At 41.0% G+C, this 17,548-nt stretch overlaps 1 protein-coding gene across 1 annotated transcript in view; it reads right to left on the bottom strand.

Moving 5' to 3' along the window:
- Positions 1 to 17,548, bottom strand: part of NRXN3 (neurexin 3) — a 185,127-nt gene that overhangs the window by 23,153 nt on the left and 144,426 nt on the right. Inside the window, exon 5 of the mRNA XM_026057197.1 lies at positions 15,628 to 16,011. Coding sequence (XP_025912982.1) covers positions 15,628 to 16,011 — 384 coding nt within the window. The remainder of the gene's footprint in view (positions 1 to 15,627; positions 16,012 to 17,548) is intronic.

Genomic DNA, 17,548 nt, shown 5'->3' with positions numbered 1-17,548 from the left:
AGTGTTCAGTGTTACTTCATTAATGCACAATTTATCAGGTGCGGAGTAATATTCAGGCTTTATTCAGGCTTATTATCTTGGCAAAGGTCAATGGTTAAAACTATTCAGGGCTACCTTCCTCTGTGCTCTGTAAATCTCATATCACTACTGAATTAAATACGTTCAGACAATCGCTGATATACCATACAAAATCTCATCATGTGTTTAGTGCTTAATAAAGGGCAATGAATACTTTTATCTTTCCAATGCAAAAGCAACTAGAAAGTTTTTTCCCCTTAAGTGGCTCAAGTACTAAAACATTTGACCTATCAAAGGTTGCTTGTTTACACCCCCCCCCCCCAAAAAAAACCCAGCACAGTGTCTGAACAACCACACAAGGATTGCATTAACATTAAAGGTATAAAAAGTAGCACAAGACAGAAAGATACTGCTATTTTAAAAGAAAATCTCTGTGACCTTTAAGGATTTTTAATAAACATTGCTGGTCTAGGCAATGTAGTTCTTTGGGGGATATAACCTCAAATTATTAATACACATAACCAAAAGCTGCCCACATTTCTGTAATGAGAAAAGTAAAATGCTATATGCCACCTAGTAAGAACAGGAAAATGAGATGGATAACAAAAAAATAAATATCAATCACTAGGTCAGGTTTTATATCTATTCTCATGCCAAGATGTCAATTAAGCCTCAAGGAAAAATTATGAAACTGAAGGTCAAAGATTAACAAAAATTAGTATTTTGATGGTTTTCATTTCCCATCCTAGAATCTGAAGTACTTAATGACTCATGAATTTGTCACCTTGCATTCCTTCTATGGCTCAGGGAAGTCTCAGTATCCATGTTTTGCAGCTGGGAAAGAGGAGACCCAGAAAAGTGCAAGTCATCTGTGGTGGTGACGAGCCAGAGTGAGAACCCCAAAGCATGTCTACATGGTGTATATTTGTGAAGCACTGAACTAGTGACATTATCTAGTCCCATGTATGTCAAGGCTTCTTTTGGGAGGGGCTCGATCAAATTTACTTATTAGCTCAGCAATGATGCTGAATTTACAAGGCACAAACACCCTAGGCTCACACAGTACACCTGTAGGTACTCCCCCTGGAGCAGTCAGCAGATACCCTTGCCTAGCAAACAGGACTGCACATACCTAAGCACAGCCCTTGACCATGCCAGATATATTGGAACACACTTTTTAAACAGCACCTGTGAAGTAGCTTTGAAAAGACTTGCATATAACACCATTTACTGTGCTTTTATCCCTTTCCACATCACTTATCTTTTAGTTAGCACACTCATGTTTCCTGAATATGCCTACCTGTTCATTTGTTCCTTAAGTTATAGCTTGTACGACTTAAGTTTTGTCTCGTAAACACATCTTTACTAACTTCCTCCATTTATTAATCTATCCAGGTCCTCGGACATTGGCCAGACATGCAGGGAATGATAGCTGAGTTAGTACGATGCAGGATAAGACAGAGAGACTGACCCAAGGGGAGCTCTACTCTAAACAGCTTTTCATTACTGTATGGCTGAAAGGCATGAGTGATTCAGCCATGCTCTTCTGAGTGAGAAAACAGGAGGGGAGGAGAATAGAAAAGAACTCAGGTTCTGATAATGAATTATCTCTATCCTATCAGACTACATAAGTACTCATCTCTATCAACTACTAATCAAATACCCAAGGACATCACCATGTCTGAAGAGATCTGCAAGTATTATTTTAGAGCCATCAAGCAGCTTTTTCAATGGGGAGAAAGTAGCTTAGCGACCTAAGAGCTTAATGACTGAATTATCTGATATCTTAGATTCATACAATTAAATCCCAGTGAACTTAATTCAATCCCTCAGCCTGAGTCTGTGGCTAATTACTTTTGTAATCTTGAGAAGGTACCTTAATTGCTCTATATCTCAGTTTCCCTAAATGTAAAATGATATCTATCACTTTTTGAAAATACTCTGCATATATGCAAAAATGCCACTGGTTTGCATAGGATCTTCACTTAGCATCCTCACCCACATTTAAATGTGGATGACAATGATTTAGGTTACTCTCATAGCACACAGACACGTAGAGGTCAGTAACTCCGAGCAGCATTCCCTCAGCTACAACATTGCCTGTTGCTTGTAAGTTTAAAGACTTTCCCATCTGCTCTCTGTACAGAAGAGTACAGAAATTTATCTAAGTCCCCATCTTCGGTTTCTACAGAGAGAGAGAATAATACTGTGATTTGGCTGGCCCCACATTACCAGAACAGAGAACAGTGTAATATCCCTTGCCTGTGTGGAAAGATAGTCTCAACAAAGTGGCAGATACATTACAGTTCACTATCTGAACGCTTCTTCTTCACCTCAGTATTGAGCGTGTCACAGTCCAAACCTAACAAGCCTAATGCCAGGACTCACATATCTCCCCTACCGATTGCATCAGGCTGGTTTTCCTTCCTGCCCCAGAATCCTCCTAGGTGGCCTTCACCAAGGAGCTCAGGCGCATAACCCAGGAGCAAAGTTGAAGCTTGGGAAAATCAGAACACACAGCAAACTGTAAGCACTCAGTCAGACAGTGAGTTACAGCTCTTGGCACACATGATCTCTTCTTCTGTGCCTAATGGGATACTCCTGAAAGGGATCCAGATGGGAGGAGAGAGCCATAGGTGCAACACAGTTTCTGTTGGTCAAGACTTTGATGAGGCACATAGATCCACAGTGCATCTCACCAACTGCCAGGCTAGTATCACTCCCTAATCAGAGCAACAGGTTGTCTGGGAAAAGCAGCTCTCAGCAGACAGGAGGTGGCAGGTGTTCCAAAGCCTATTCTGGAAGATTTACCGACTGAGGCTGTATTAGTAGTGCACAGACTAGGGTACGAACAGTGGGCAACACATATATACACATACAAAAAAGGGTAAATGACCAACTTATAAACTGTTATGGCTTGTCTCAGGATAAAATAATACAAAAGACAGACAGATGTGCTTAATAAATAGTCACCAGCCAAACAGGGAAAGACAAAAAGAAAAGAGAAATCACAGTAGTGTAAATCAGCTTTGGCATGCTGATTGATAATCTACATTCTGTCATTCTAACTTTATGCCCAGGTTTGATCAAGAGGCTGTGTGCTCAAAAGCAATCCCATAAAAGCACTGTATTTCGCACTCATCTGTATTCACAGTGGACATGACCAAGACCAGTGGACCTCTTCTTTTGTCTTTCCCTGTTTGGCTGGTGACTATTTAATAAGCCTTCTCTGCTGTCTTTTTATACTATTTTATTCTGAGAGAAGCCATAACAGTTTATAAGTTGATCATTTACCTTTCTTTGTTTTTGTATAAATGTGTGTTGCACACTGTTCATACCCTAGTAGGCAAGAGCAATGTCATAAAAGCACTGTCTTTCTCACTCTCATCTGTATTCACAGTGGAGCAGGTTTTCACTTTATGGCTGCAACGTTCTTGTTTCTTCTGCAGGTCCATTAGCACTGTGCACGCTGCACGATCAATACCAATTCCAGCCAATCCTTTTCTGCCTTTTTTTATTTGGACGCAAGTCCTCCTGTGTGCTGGATCCATTACTCTCTGACACCACTGTTTGTAGTTTTCCTTTATGTTTTGATTCTGTTTTTAAAACAGCCCAGTGCCTTTGACTTTAAACAAAAAATTAAAATATAAAGCAAAACCAAAATGAGACATTTAAAAAATAGCATGATAAATCATTTCATGATAAATCATTTTAACTCATATTTCTCTTTACTCTGATCCATTTTGTTTTGCCCGACTGCTTAACCTGAAGAAGTTGCAGACTATAAAATGACACAAGAAAAAGATGTTAGTCATTGATTTGACAAAGCTCTATCATTCCTTCCCTTCTCCTCTTTTCTCATATCCCAAGAAATCTTCCTGGACATTCCTTGTTCTTCTGCACAAGAAAGGTAAGTGAATTTTAATTGCACTGGAAGTTGAGGTGGCTGGGGGAACCTGATTGAGTTAGGGAAATTGCATACAAGCACTTGAACAAGATAAATAACTATGATGTTTCCACTGGAAAAAAGAGGACAATAATCTGGGAGAGCAGTAAATCTCCAACCTACTGAACTCTGGACAGAGTCTCCACTTTCCTTGCCAAGGTAGCTAATGCCAGCTCCTCCACACCAAGTGGTTCTCCCAGCATCAGACCAGGACTGCTTGACGGGCGAGTGAAGAGTTAACAGGACTGAAGTTTGTCAATTGATATGCAGAAGAACTGATAGCACAAGAGCTGACGTGCACAAAGCTGTTGAACAGAGGACTTAACAGGACTAAAGTCCTCTACCAACCGATATGCGCAAGGACTGATATGCGCAAGGCTGCGGAATGATTAACAAGACTGGAGAAGTGAAGTCTGCCACCTGGAATCTGCACGGACCCCCGGGGAGGGGAGAAGCAATACGGAGGTGCTGTGGTCTTGCCTCGCTAGCAGGGTCCTCCCAAGCAGACAAACAGACAGTCCTGTGATTGTGAAACTCGCAAAAAGTCAGCAAAAGCAGTGTTTGCCCAGAGCCCCAGCCGTATAAAAAGAGCCTTGGCAGCTAGGAGAGTTTGAGCAGGGACGGGAACGTGACCTGATCATCCTCTCCGGCTGGACCGTGAGTATTCCCCCCCCTCCCCTTTTCCTGGGACGCTGGGTTAAGGTAACTCCTCGAGGTTGAGAGCCCTCTCACTAGGAGAGTGAAGAAGAAAGCTTTCAAGTAGGGATAAGCAGTCCTTCCAATTAATAGCGCAGTAATCGACGGTTTCGGGTTATCCTTTCTAAATTAGTAACTGATGGTTTTGTGTTATCCTTTCTAAATTAGTAATCGCATTATTTTAATGGATGTTACTAATCCAAGAACTTGTGTGAGGAAATAAACATCTTTATTATTATTATTATTATATTACTGTCTCAGTCGTTGCTATCGAACCTTCATAGCATGACAGCGTGACACTGCTGAAAAGTAAACTGCCAACTATTATCTGTGCCCTACTTTATCCACATGCTCAGCAGACCAACACTGTGTTCAACAAGAAAAGCTGGAATTATTTGAAAAACAGCTATGAGGCAAGCACCTTGGCTGCAATACAAAATCTTCTGCCAGAAACACTGGACAGAAAGACTAAGATTCAGCACTGGTCAGTCCTGAGAGAAAATGGAATAAACAAATATGAATGCAGAATACAGGCAATTTGCACAAATCGGACAAGAGGGCTGACCAAAGTGGAACAGCACTAACTTGCTACCTGATTTACATCAGAAAGCTGGACCACAGAAGAAGAGAACTTCACTGTCTCCCTGGGGAGATGGTAACGAAATGGCAAAAACTTGGATGTCTTCATGACTTGGAAATCATTGTTAGGCTTCCACCTCTAGGAACAGAGAACCTGCATGCTGAGATTAGTGAAAGGACTGCAGTTTTTTGTATGATTTCTTGAGATATTAAGAAAGTCTTTTCTTTGACCTCATTTTTCTCTTCAGTCACAAATATTCAAGACAATTATTTTTTTTAAAGAAAAAAAACCCTATAAAATATTTGAGATGTTTTTTTACATTCTTGTTTCTTTGTCACTACTTAGCAAGCATATGTTTCCTGCCACTCATTTGTTCAAGGAGAAATCTTACCATAACACGACAGATGACACATGCAGCATGAACTCCAACCTACTCTGCTCAGCACAAAAACCTTTGCTCTATTCCCCAGGCTGTGTACACTAAGATACCTCACAGCTCTTTCTGTCTTCAGCTTTCCTCTTATAGTCACAGAGGAACCCAGAGCTATTAAAGAGGCCCTCCTTTCACCACAGCACTCTGCAGCTCTACCAAAGACCAGGTAGGTCAGGAAGACTGATCTACCTTCTAATATCTAAGGCAAATACTCCTCCAAGAGAGGAATAAGGTATTTTAAAAGACAGCCACTACTCTGTACATATTTCCCATTCTGAGCTCAAGCATAGCAATCCCAGACCTGTCAACCTAACATGCATTTCAGCTGAGGGCTGAATTGTCATTTTCCATTTTTACTCATTTAATGAAAGGTAGCGGATAAAAATTCAGTATTTAAAATACTATATTTTTCTTTGCTCAGCAGCTTGAAACAGGGCCTGTGGGTACTGGGGTAGTCAGACTTAAAAATCTAATTCCACATTGACTCCATTTGAATCCTAAACTCAGGTGCTTTGATACAATTGACAACAACCAGGCCTGTCCTCCTGCTCGCTTTAGCAATATCACAACATGAAGGATTACACTTCTTCCTTGTTTAGAAACAGAAAAACATTAAGTTGCTAACACAAGATTAGGCTGGTAGCAAACCTTTACCCAGAGGGGCCTAGGCTGACCAGAAGAGAACATTGCCTTAACAGGCAGGACTTTACAAGTCAAAACCTGCAGGCCATAAAAAATGGAAACATCATGAAACCAACAGCCCTTCTCAGCAGGCATCTTTTCTTGTACATCCTCCTTGCTGCAGCGTATCTTCAGTGGGATGACTTTTGCATCAATGTGATGGATATCTCCCAGCTTTTAGGTTTTATCTGTCCACCTACCCACCACCTATAATCATTGTAAAGCAAGAAGTAGCTCAGAAACTTGTATTTAAGATTTGTTTTTCAGGATACAGTTTCCCTCCTCAGCATCTATCTCCCCATTTTAAATTCTTTATCCTGGATTGCCTGAAATGAGGATGCTGGCAAGGAAGCAAATAAACAAAATGAAAATTGTTTCATTTATGCATTCGTGGATCCTTTAACAAGTGAGAGAGAGCGATTTCCCTCTGGAGAGTCATACCTTGGACTCTGGTATCCTAGTGGGGGGATTCACAAGGATACCTGCTCTAAACTCAAGCAGATGAGCTGTTTGTTGATTAACTGCGTATGAGAGAGGGCAGCAGACAAACCAAGCAGATCTGACTAGCCAATATACATCGCCAAGCATGACCTTTCCATGCTTGTGGTGACGGCTGTGCTTTTGCATCCCTTTCCATATCACATGATAGCCTCATCCATCAATCAAAGTGTCCAAAGGATGATTGTCTATCTCCATATGGAGGCAGAGTCAATTAAGGGAGAGTCCTTAATGCCAAGTCATTCCCCCTGAGATGAAGAGAAGAAGAAAGGAGACAGAAAATGACAGCACTGCGCCAGTGTCTGCCTTTCAGCTTGAAGGCTTGGGCTGGGCAAAGCAGAGAGACAGAAAGCTAATTTCACAAATAACATCTCCAAGGCCTATATAGTAATTTTAAATATTGGAAATATTTTTTCATGACAAATGAATCTGCTTTGTCCTGGCCACTTCCATGAAGACATTCCATCAATTGCAGGGACGATTGGTAGTTTCACCAGAAACACAAAATAGTCCGATTCCAGAGCATGGAGAGGAAAGAGGGCATGAAGTCATGGGACCAAGATCAGCCACTGAGCAATAAGAGACCTCAAACATCCCATTTAGTCTGAAATATTTCTTGCACCAGATCTCATCAGGTCATCTCTAGGCACCTGACAGATCATAACAGATGCAGTGCATATTCAAATAAGCCCATTCTGGATCATACATCTGACATATCATTGTATCTGTCACGTCTTGCTGGGAGTTACAGCGAAACCTAGGATGAGAAGGTTAAAGAGTATTTCCTTTCTACACAGTGTCTTTTTCACTTCAGTTGATCCAAGATTTAGTAAAGGATCTTGCCCTGATGCAGCGCATTTCAGGCAAAACTGACCTGCTCTGCTAAGCTTTCCTTTAATTTGAGAGTTAACTGAGCAGCGTATCTTGACTTACAGCTGGTTTGTATTAAGGAGATATTGTTGCTCTGAGCTGCCATTTGTAAACAAGCAGATAAACCAATATGCCACTACAGTACTAGTCCTGTAGAAGAGGCCAGTAAGAACAAGACAGTAAAAAGCATCAACCTGATGCTCTTACTGACCACCCATGCAAAATCTCTTCTTCTTTTTCAAGTGCCCTTGTAGGAGTTAACAGTAGCACAAAACCTAATACAGTTTTGGATGATGTTATTTATTGAACTGGGAGAAACTTGGTGAAAACTACAAACCTAAAGATATGGAAGCCTTTAGAAGAGTATTCAGGTTAGAAAAGACCTTCAGCATGACCAGTTATTATCCACTCAACAATAAAAAGCTAGAAACAGAGCCCACAGCACAGAAGTTTAGGGAAAGATGGCAGAAATTATTTTCTTCTGTGGCACCAATTAACATATTTAGATCAGATAAAGAGCGCCTGTAGTGCTGACAAATTAACATGCAGCATGGAAGGCAGGAGTTGCCTTAAATATCAAGAGCATATGATGATGGAGAGGGGGATGAAGAAAAAGGAAAGAACACAGATAAAAATCACAGTCATGTCATTATAAAATATTGGAGAGAAAATCATTTGATTTTCATAGTCTCAGATTTGCCAGCTGCTCAACAGATGCTGTTGGAGATTGTCACATCAATGAGACTTTGAAGTTAAAGTTCAGCAGCCTAAAGGCCATGAAATGACCTTTCCCCCCAAAATATAATCACTCTGACTGCAGAATTAACTATACACTCCTCTGTACAGAGGATATGAAAGGGATTGCAAGGTAACAAATGCTATCACTTGCCCTGGAAACAACATATATTCAGAGTAGCTTTTGAGTGAATACGGACATTTATGAGCAAAGTTATGATGACTGGGAAGGATTGTAATATGACATCCCACAACTGAGAACCATCATGAAGTTGTTTCCTCACATTGTTTCTCTTCCCTTAAAAGTCCCACCTTGGCACTGTCTTTACTGGAGCTAGTGCAATATCTCACGTGCATCTTGGGAACTGCTTGGATGTTAGAAAGAAGTTACCTCCACAAGGCAAAAAAAACAGCAAGCAAAGAATACAAAAATGGAGGATACAAAATCTAAGGCTTTGAAAACTGAAACATAGGTAGAAGTTGAGTTTACAGAAAGCTTGAGCTTAATACAGTAAGTAAGCCAGCACTTAGGCAACAGAATGCTAGCCTTATATACTGAGGCACTCAGTCATCCGGAGAGATATGAGGGAGCTAGGTACAAAAAGCCCAAGCCTGCATTTCTTGAACAACACAACTGTGTGTACAACAAATGCTACATTAATACCTTCTTGGGCCAGTCATAGAGGGCAACAGTCACATGTATTAAGCTACTGTATTACAAATGGATTGATGATAAGTAAGAAAATGAATTTTTCATACAAATGCCCTTAAAAACTAACACCCCTTAAATAATATTGAATGGAGCCTTTACAATAAAAATTAGTAAGCAGCAAATTCAAAAAGGTGTGAAGGGATGACCTGAACCTTTTTCCAAACTCAAGTGGAATCTTTTTTTCTGCTCTTTGGAGACATTTTGGGAAATCATACAATAGGGACCTATCTGGCACTTGTAAGACAATGAACAAATGAGCTCTAAAAGAGACCTTCTGATAGCTAACATCTGTGATGTTATCCCACAGAATCATAAAAATTATCATGGTATTTTGACTTCCCTAGAATCTTTGGATATCCAAGATTTGTCTGGGATTAAAAGTATTAAAACACAGCAGCAAAGAATTTTCTCCTAATATGTCCGTCATTCTTGGAACCATCAGTACTACAAGAAAATCTGTTCTCAGCAAATATCTAGCACGACACTGCAAACTCTAAAGGTCTGGACAGTCCAAAAAAGCATCAACATATCTGAGGGTTTTTTTTTTTTTAAAGAAGCCTTCAAATATGTAATCATCACCAAACAACTTCACTGAAACAAAAAAAGAAATCTGTGCTGCTACCTGTGCTTGAGACAGCAAAGGATGCAGCACTTAAACCAAGTAAATGATTTTGTAGCATTTCTTATTGCTAGTAATTTTACAGCGTCTCAGTTTATTACATACATAATGGGCAGATGTGTGTTGTCATTAAACTGCTCTTAGCAAACACTGCCATAAAGGTACTTGGCAGATAATAAAATGGAATGTGAAGCCCTATGCTCAGCATCAGCATTACCAACAGCAGATGCATTGCTGTTCACAAACAGTATGCCACAAAACACAGATAAAGCCTGGTTGCTCAGGAGTTAATCACCCATCTGTGAGCAAACCCAGACAGGAAGGGACAGTGGTTCCAGCTCCTGAGAGAACTAGAATGGGATATCTGCGACTTGCAACACTGAGTGCAGCTCAGGAAAAGGACTGAAACAAGATTTCTTTTGCTTACCTGGAAAGGACTCAGGGTATGTCCAGTTCTTAGCAATCAACTTCAAAGGTTTAAAATCTAAACCTCAGTGCCCCTTATCTCAGTCCTAAATTGCTGGCACTCTCATACCAACCTGCATTTTCTATTCTTATTAGTGTACATCTCTTAATCAAAAAATGTTCAATCAGGAGAATTAAGTAGGAGAAAGAATTAAAGAGTGAGTGATGAACATTTGATTTTCATTGGTCTAATACTATTTGATTTTAAATGTTTTTTTGCTTTGTGTCCCTCTTCCTGGGCTGTTGCCCTCTGTAGTCCCTCTCACAGCATTTAGGTAGAAGGAAAGCACGCAAAAAGCTTTCTGGATTAGCAGAGGACTAGATCACACCYACCCTTTTGAGTCCATGGCATTTTCACTGCTGCTACAGAAAACGGCTAATCTGAATACCGTACAGGTTCCCCTCCTCCTGCTTGCTTAATGCCATGGCTTTTGGGTTCTTTTCAGAAAATAGTATGGGTTTGTAAGGAGATACTGTCTTATCACAACAGAGAAGTACATCATCCTCCATGAGCTAGCTCTCAACTTCCACATCTAACACTTTCATTAAGTGAAATTAACAGGGGGCTGCAGTGGCCTGACACTGCAACCAAATGGCACAGAAGAAATTAACTAGCTAAAAACCACTAAAGAGCCTTCACAGTAACTACACCCTGCAACCCTTCTTGTTGACAGACTTACTCTCACCTTAAATTCTATTGGCTTAAGTGTGAGAAGCTATTTCACATGCAACAAGAGGAATGTGCTACCCATTTCATTGGAAGATCCTTTTCGTCAGCTCTCACAAAGTCTGCACTATCTCTGATGAGAGAAAAGCATTTGGAAAGCATTCCCTTGGGCTTTCAGATATTTTAGGTCCTTTATTTCAAGCTAACAAGCCACAAAGGTGGACCTCCTAGGACAAGGTGCTCTAGAAGAGAGAAGTTGTGCTGCAGCCACTGTTCTCTGATATTCCTGTTCTCTCTAAAAGCCAAGGATGCAAGAATGACTAAATGCTATGAAGAGTACTGCCTCTAGCTTTTCTTTGCTAATGCCCAATACAATAACCTTCAAGATCTCACAACCTCAGTACGAATCCTCAATATATGCTTACAATCATTATGAATTTCCATCACAAATCCACTCCACTGTTACTGCCATTCATTTCAGAGGGACCTGAAAACTGCCTTTCAGTTTAGGAGTCTTTCTGGCTGGATTAAATCTTGATCTCCACCATACATACTCTAATCGGATACAAAATAGTGTGGCAGAGCTTGGGGAGCAGGCATGCGAAGATAATTACCACATTCATCTTAGAGATATGCAGACCCAGCTCTATTCAAGGACTTACTATGACCAGAAATTCCTGAATCTATTGCCTGTCCTGATGTCTCATTCTCTCATCCCTGTTATTTGCAGAGACTCAGTCCGTGTAAATGTGATTTTGAAGCTGACCCAGTGGTAGAGCAGCACATGTCCAAGGCCTGCTGACCAGTGCGCGCACAATGCCGAGTCCCAGCTGTCAGTTACGTCCTGCTGTGGGTACAGCCAGTCCCTCTGGGGAGGGTAGAAACCTTTTTTGTCACTATTGGGACACAATAACACTGCTCTGACAAAAGATCTCAAATCCTGCAGGTCAAGAAAACTAGGAGTTAGTGCTTGAACCTAGAGGGAGACCCTAAGCACCTTGCAGGATCAGGCCAATGGATGGCAATGTGTCTGTTCCCCCAAATCAGTGCAAATCCTGTTTTTGTAAGGCCACAGCAGAGCACCTCAGGCTGCTGCTATCTTGTGTTCAGCCACACTCATCATAGCAGTGTCTAAGCTAAGTGTAGGACTTTTATAGATCTGCTTTATCCAGATGCATCTTCCTTTTCCACCCTTAACCTTAAGGATGGATACAAGGTACTCAGAGCATCACCTACAGGAGGGACTGTAACCTGTCTGTCAGCTTGTTTTCTATATTCTTTGCCTCACACCTCCATCCCAAACAATACGTACTTTTTTTCATCATCTGGTAGCCTTGGCAGTGTGGCACTATCGATTCCTGCCCAGTACAGATAACTACTTTCTTGAGTGCAGCACTACTGAATTATCAGACCAGAATCTCCATGTAATCAACAAAACGAGTCAGGCAAATCAACAAAAGGAGGCAAGCAGATCACGTAACTGCTCTGAACTTCCCCTGAGAAGCAACTACTTCCCTCCACTGACTGCACAGGGAACTTAGGCATTTAGTACAGGCCCTCCAAATCAGTGCCAGGCATCTACTTTTTTAATCTTCTAGAACTTATCTGAGTCATCTAAAGAAGGAGGTGAGAATACTATTTTAACTGAGTTCATGCCACTTGCAAAGCCAGTATTGATCCCATGTCTTCTTTCCTGCCTTGCTAGACAACCACACCACTGTTCCCTTTGAAGTGCTCTTGTGCAAGCTCTAAAGTTTCAGAAATTTGTCCAAAAGCTGCAATGCTTACAGCAACTCCTTAATTTCAGTAGTGTCTCCAGAAGACTCTTCTCACCCATGATTTCCAAGACTGCCATACTAATTTAGGCTGCATTACAGAAAGATGCTAGAGAATGGAAACCTCAAGGATTTAAGAAAACAAATAAAGGGTGTGTTGCCAAGTCTGCATAAGCTCTGGTGCAAAGTGTGAAATGGGGACCAGTCTAGCTAATTACCAGCACTTGCCTCTGCCTTTGCATAGCTTCACAGCCTGACATTGAACGCTTCTAGCCCATGAACCCCACTATGCTTTCATTTCCTGTCCCTTCTCTGTCATCTGCCAGTGGCTACAGAGTCAAAAAGAAACATGATCTCACAAACAGATCAAGCAGAAGACTAAGGAGGGCCTTGCTTATGTGAAGTGCTTTGTCTCAACCTTTTTTAGGATCAAACCTTGGTGTCTTCTCATTCTGATTTCAATGGCAAAGACACCAATAAAAGTTTAACTGACAGAAGCCTTCAGGATTTCTCCTCTGAGAATATTTCTTCATTTAGCTAGCTTGCTAGCAGATAAGTGCAGGAACAACACACTATTACCAAAAGTCCCAGAGCAGTCTCCAAGCACTTTCAACTCCTTGAAATAACCCGCTTTGGATGCGGGGGATGGGAGGCTTATTAGACACAAACAGGTCTTTGCCATATCTCATCCCATCTATGCAATCTCAATTACCTCCAAGGAGGGATTACTTTACCCTTGGAAGCTACAATGCTTTAAATATGAAAATGCCATTGTCCGCTTGCAACACTGACAATACTGAGTGATTGATTAGATACTAGCATTGTAAGAACAAATTTGAGACCTTGGCAGTAGTGTTCCACTCTGTGACTTAACACAATGCAGCCATAACAAGTTTTCTCCATCTACACAGAAGTGCTGCATGACCAGATCACTGCAACCAAAGTTTATGACGTATCCAGTGTAACTTGCTGGGTATACAGCCACATTAATTCCTGTCAGTACAGGACAAATTCCCACAGGCTTTAGATATAGGTGACATATTAAACATTGCATATTTGTACTGTCTCATCATGAATAGAAAGAAACCTCTTTTCTAATTATGACACAATCAAATCCTTTTTAGAGTCCCTTTTAGACGTATAACATCACCATTCATATGGCAAAGTATAAAATGTATGAGAAATATAGCATTAGAAATATAGAAATGCTATACCTGGAAAATAGGAGATAGATTTTACCATCAGTAACAAATGAATCATACGCTTCTCTCCCTGGAGATGTACAGGTCTTTGGCATTTTTAGCGCCTTAACTAAACACTGGTTAAGTATGTGCTTTGCTTTTTGAGAAAGAGTGATTTTGCTGGTAGCTAACAAGCATACAAGATCCTTTACTCTAGAATCCCTTTTCCTTTAAACTATGGTCTTTACACAAAATCTTGGGCTGCAGACCCCTTCCAAGAGTTAAACTCCACTCTCTTAACAGGACAGCCTAAGGATCGAAAGGAAGTGATACAGCCCTTCTCAGATAACAGATGGTGGGGACTGGAAGAGAGTGTCAGTAGCTGATTTTATTAAAAACCAGCACGCTGCTTCTACCTTCTTCCCGTTACATGCCAGTCTGGCTCCCTCCAGCCCTGCGGCAGCTCCCTAATCACTGCCTGAAAGTGCAACTGTGTGGCAGCATCTCTTGCTTTGATTCCCTTCCCAGTTCCCATCTCAATTTTTCTGCTTCCAGCAGTATTTGGGTTACAGGCCAGCTGACACCACAACTTGCTACAACCTTTGGGTGTCAGACCATAAGAATGAAAAATATCATTGTTGACCTGCAATTCTTTTGGTCATAGAGGCAAAATCATTGTGTGCCAATGCCATCTCCTGATATCAAGTAGTAGTTTCAGTGCAATATGAAGCGGCAATGCAACACCATGGTAAATTTTGTGGAGTCAAACACAATTCAATCTGTACAACTTTTTTCTGGATACAATCCACAAACATTCATTCCTTGTGAGCTTCTTGTACTGCCAAGGAAAACCACAGGTATGAAAGTCATATTTTGCCTGACAACGAGCCAAAACCACTAAGGGCTCTGTAGTTTCAAGTTACAGTCAGAACAAGTTTCTCTGGATTAAGGCCTCTGAAGCTCATGTGTCTTTTATGTTGTCCTGGACCGCAACATCACTGTTTTGTTAACGTTAAATAATCTCTGATTCTAACACTTATATTTATTAGAATCTCAAGTTCCCACACCAGTAAACATATGCTTATGCAATTGTCTTTCTTATTCATGCTGCTGGCCAGAGTTTGGCACAGTTATGAATTTCAGCCAGACTTGAGATTCATCTCTCCTAACTTAAAATGCTTGCATGCCCTTAACCTACAGATTTCCTTTCACTGATCATAAAAGGAGTAAAAGGCAACCCTATAGACATCTAAAGATCCATGAGATGAATCCTGTTCTTTATATCATTAGTTAGCTTTAGATTGTCTTCTGAGAGCCAGATTCATGAGACAGATGTGAGAGAGAGTCCAGAAAGTACCAATCACAGGGTTGGTCACTCCTAATACTCCGTCACAAATAAAGATCAAGGGTAAGCATAACTGCAATTTTGTGGGGAAACAATGCATTTATGGCAGCGCTTCTTTTTTTATCATATCTGTTCAAAACATAATCACACAACAATGGGACAAAACAATTCTCAAGGTCCTGGCTGGGTAACCCTCTAATGTTTTCAAGAATCACCTAATCCATTGTAGTCTACAAGAGAGCGCTGCTGAGTTGACATTGATATAGCCAATGCACATGCATCTGGAACTCAGCATTGGCAAGACCAACGCAGGACTTGAGTAGGTCTCATGGAAACACTGGATTTTGTTCTGGTGCTCCTGAACACCTTCAGCTTTACATAACTGAGGTCAGAAAATACAGCTTACCTCGCTCACATGTTCTACCCCAATAGCCAGTGCCAGTGCAGTCACAAATGAAGCGGTTCCAGCCATCCTTGCAGACTGCATTATTTTTACATGGGTAACTGTCGCATTGCTTGTTGCTGAGGCGGGAGCAGGAGGATTTGACTCCTGCTGCGTTCTGTGCCTCTGCCAGCTGCCGGATGTTCTTGCTTCGTCCATCGATGAACAAGTCTCGGATACAGCCAACGTAGCCATAGTTCAGCATTGCTGTCCAGAGCTCTGTGGGAAGGATGAGGGCTGCCCGGTTCTCAGGGAGCCCACCCAGATACATGTCACCTTCCAGATCCAGGATTTCACTTTCCCCGCTAGCAGTGAATGGGGTGCGTCTGCTGTTCACTGATATAGTACCTAAGTAAGGAGGATAAGGAGTCATCAACCAACGCTTTCATTTACAACCTCAGTCTAGTTCATTTCTTTCAATAACTGAGTACAGTTTAAAGTCCAGTACAAGAGAATGAAGATTCCTCCCTGCTCAAACGCACTCCTGATAGAGACAGTGCCTCCCACACAGCTTTCCCTTCTCTTGAGCACAGGTCATAAATGCTTCCATGCAGCGACTGGATCGTCATATGTTGGTACCTCAATTAACATTATAAGGTCAGTAGTATAACAATACAATGGCTAAACAATAACATACAAAAATTGAGCATTATTCAATGGTATTCACCCAGCAAAGCAAAAACATACTGAGAATGTACTGGAATTTGATGGTATCAGGACTGGACAGGAAAAAAACAAGTAAAAAACTATTAATTCACACTGCATAGCTCTTACAGAAAATATTTCATAGTAACTTTAAAGCTGGACCTGAATGATGGGACCAAATGGACCTTCATCAAGTTTTTAGATGATGTCAAATTGGGGGGAATGATTAATACATTGGAGGAAAGACAGGGCTACCATTCAGAGAAACCCTGACAAGCTGGAGGAATGGGCTGATAAAAATCTTTTCATGTTCAACGATGATAAATACAAAGTTTTGCACGTGGGACAGAATAACCTCACACATCAGTACAGGCTGAAGACCAACTGGCTAAGGAGCAACTCTGCAGAAAAGGACCTGGGGATCTGATGAACAACAGCTTGAACATGAGTCAACAGTGTGTACTTGCAGCAACAAGAGACTCTGATTGCAGTTTGCAGCAAGGGAAATTCCAACTTTAGAGAAAGAAAAACATTTCACCATGAAGGCAGTCAGACACTAGAACAGGATCTCAGAGAAGCTGCAGAATCACCATCCTTGGAGACATTCAAATCTCAACTGTACACAGTCCTCAGCAACCTGCTCTAAGTTTGAAGAAAGCCCAGATTTCAGCAGAGTTTGGAGTAGAAACCTCCAAAGGTTTGTTCCAAAACAAATTATTCTACAGTTTTACAAAGAAAGTTAAGTATCCTAACTTGCATTTTACACATGGGAAAACCGACGTATAGAAAGGTAAAGATCATGTCTGAAGAAGAGTTATTATTAAAACTGTAGTATCTTCCACATGCTCCAAGCAAGATGTGGGCAAACTGCATTAAAGCTATTCATATATATTGCAAGAAATTATCCTAGCACAGAAAATAATCAGAACATGTAATACAGAAATATAATCAGAACACATGAAACAGGTGCAGAGTGACTTGTTTAAGGTTAGGTAGCACATCTAAAGGAAAGTAGGGAACACAGTGCTGGTCTCTGATGTCCCAAAACAACGTGCTCTTCTGAAGAGCATTCAGCAGGTTTTGTGATAGGGACATCTGCCACTCAGCTGAGAATCAGCAATTCACTCTCCCAGTCAACACATCCAACTGCCTTGTCATTGAGGTACTCTGCCCCCAGAGACAACTATCCATGCTTTAAGATTAATTCCAGACCACAGCATTTTTATCATACATTCCTACG

The sequence above is a fragment of the Apteryx rowi genome, unplaced genomic scaffold (assembly GCF_003343035.1).
Source record: "Apteryx rowi isolate R43461 unplaced genomic scaffold, aptRow1 scaffold_137, whole genome shotgun sequence".
In the NCBI taxonomy this organism is placed as follows: domain Eukaryota; kingdom Metazoa; phylum Chordata; class Aves; order Apterygiformes; family Apterygidae; genus Apteryx; species Apteryx rowi.
Note: the sequence above shows the minus strand (reverse complement) of the source record. Positions and strands in the feature narration are given on the sequence as shown.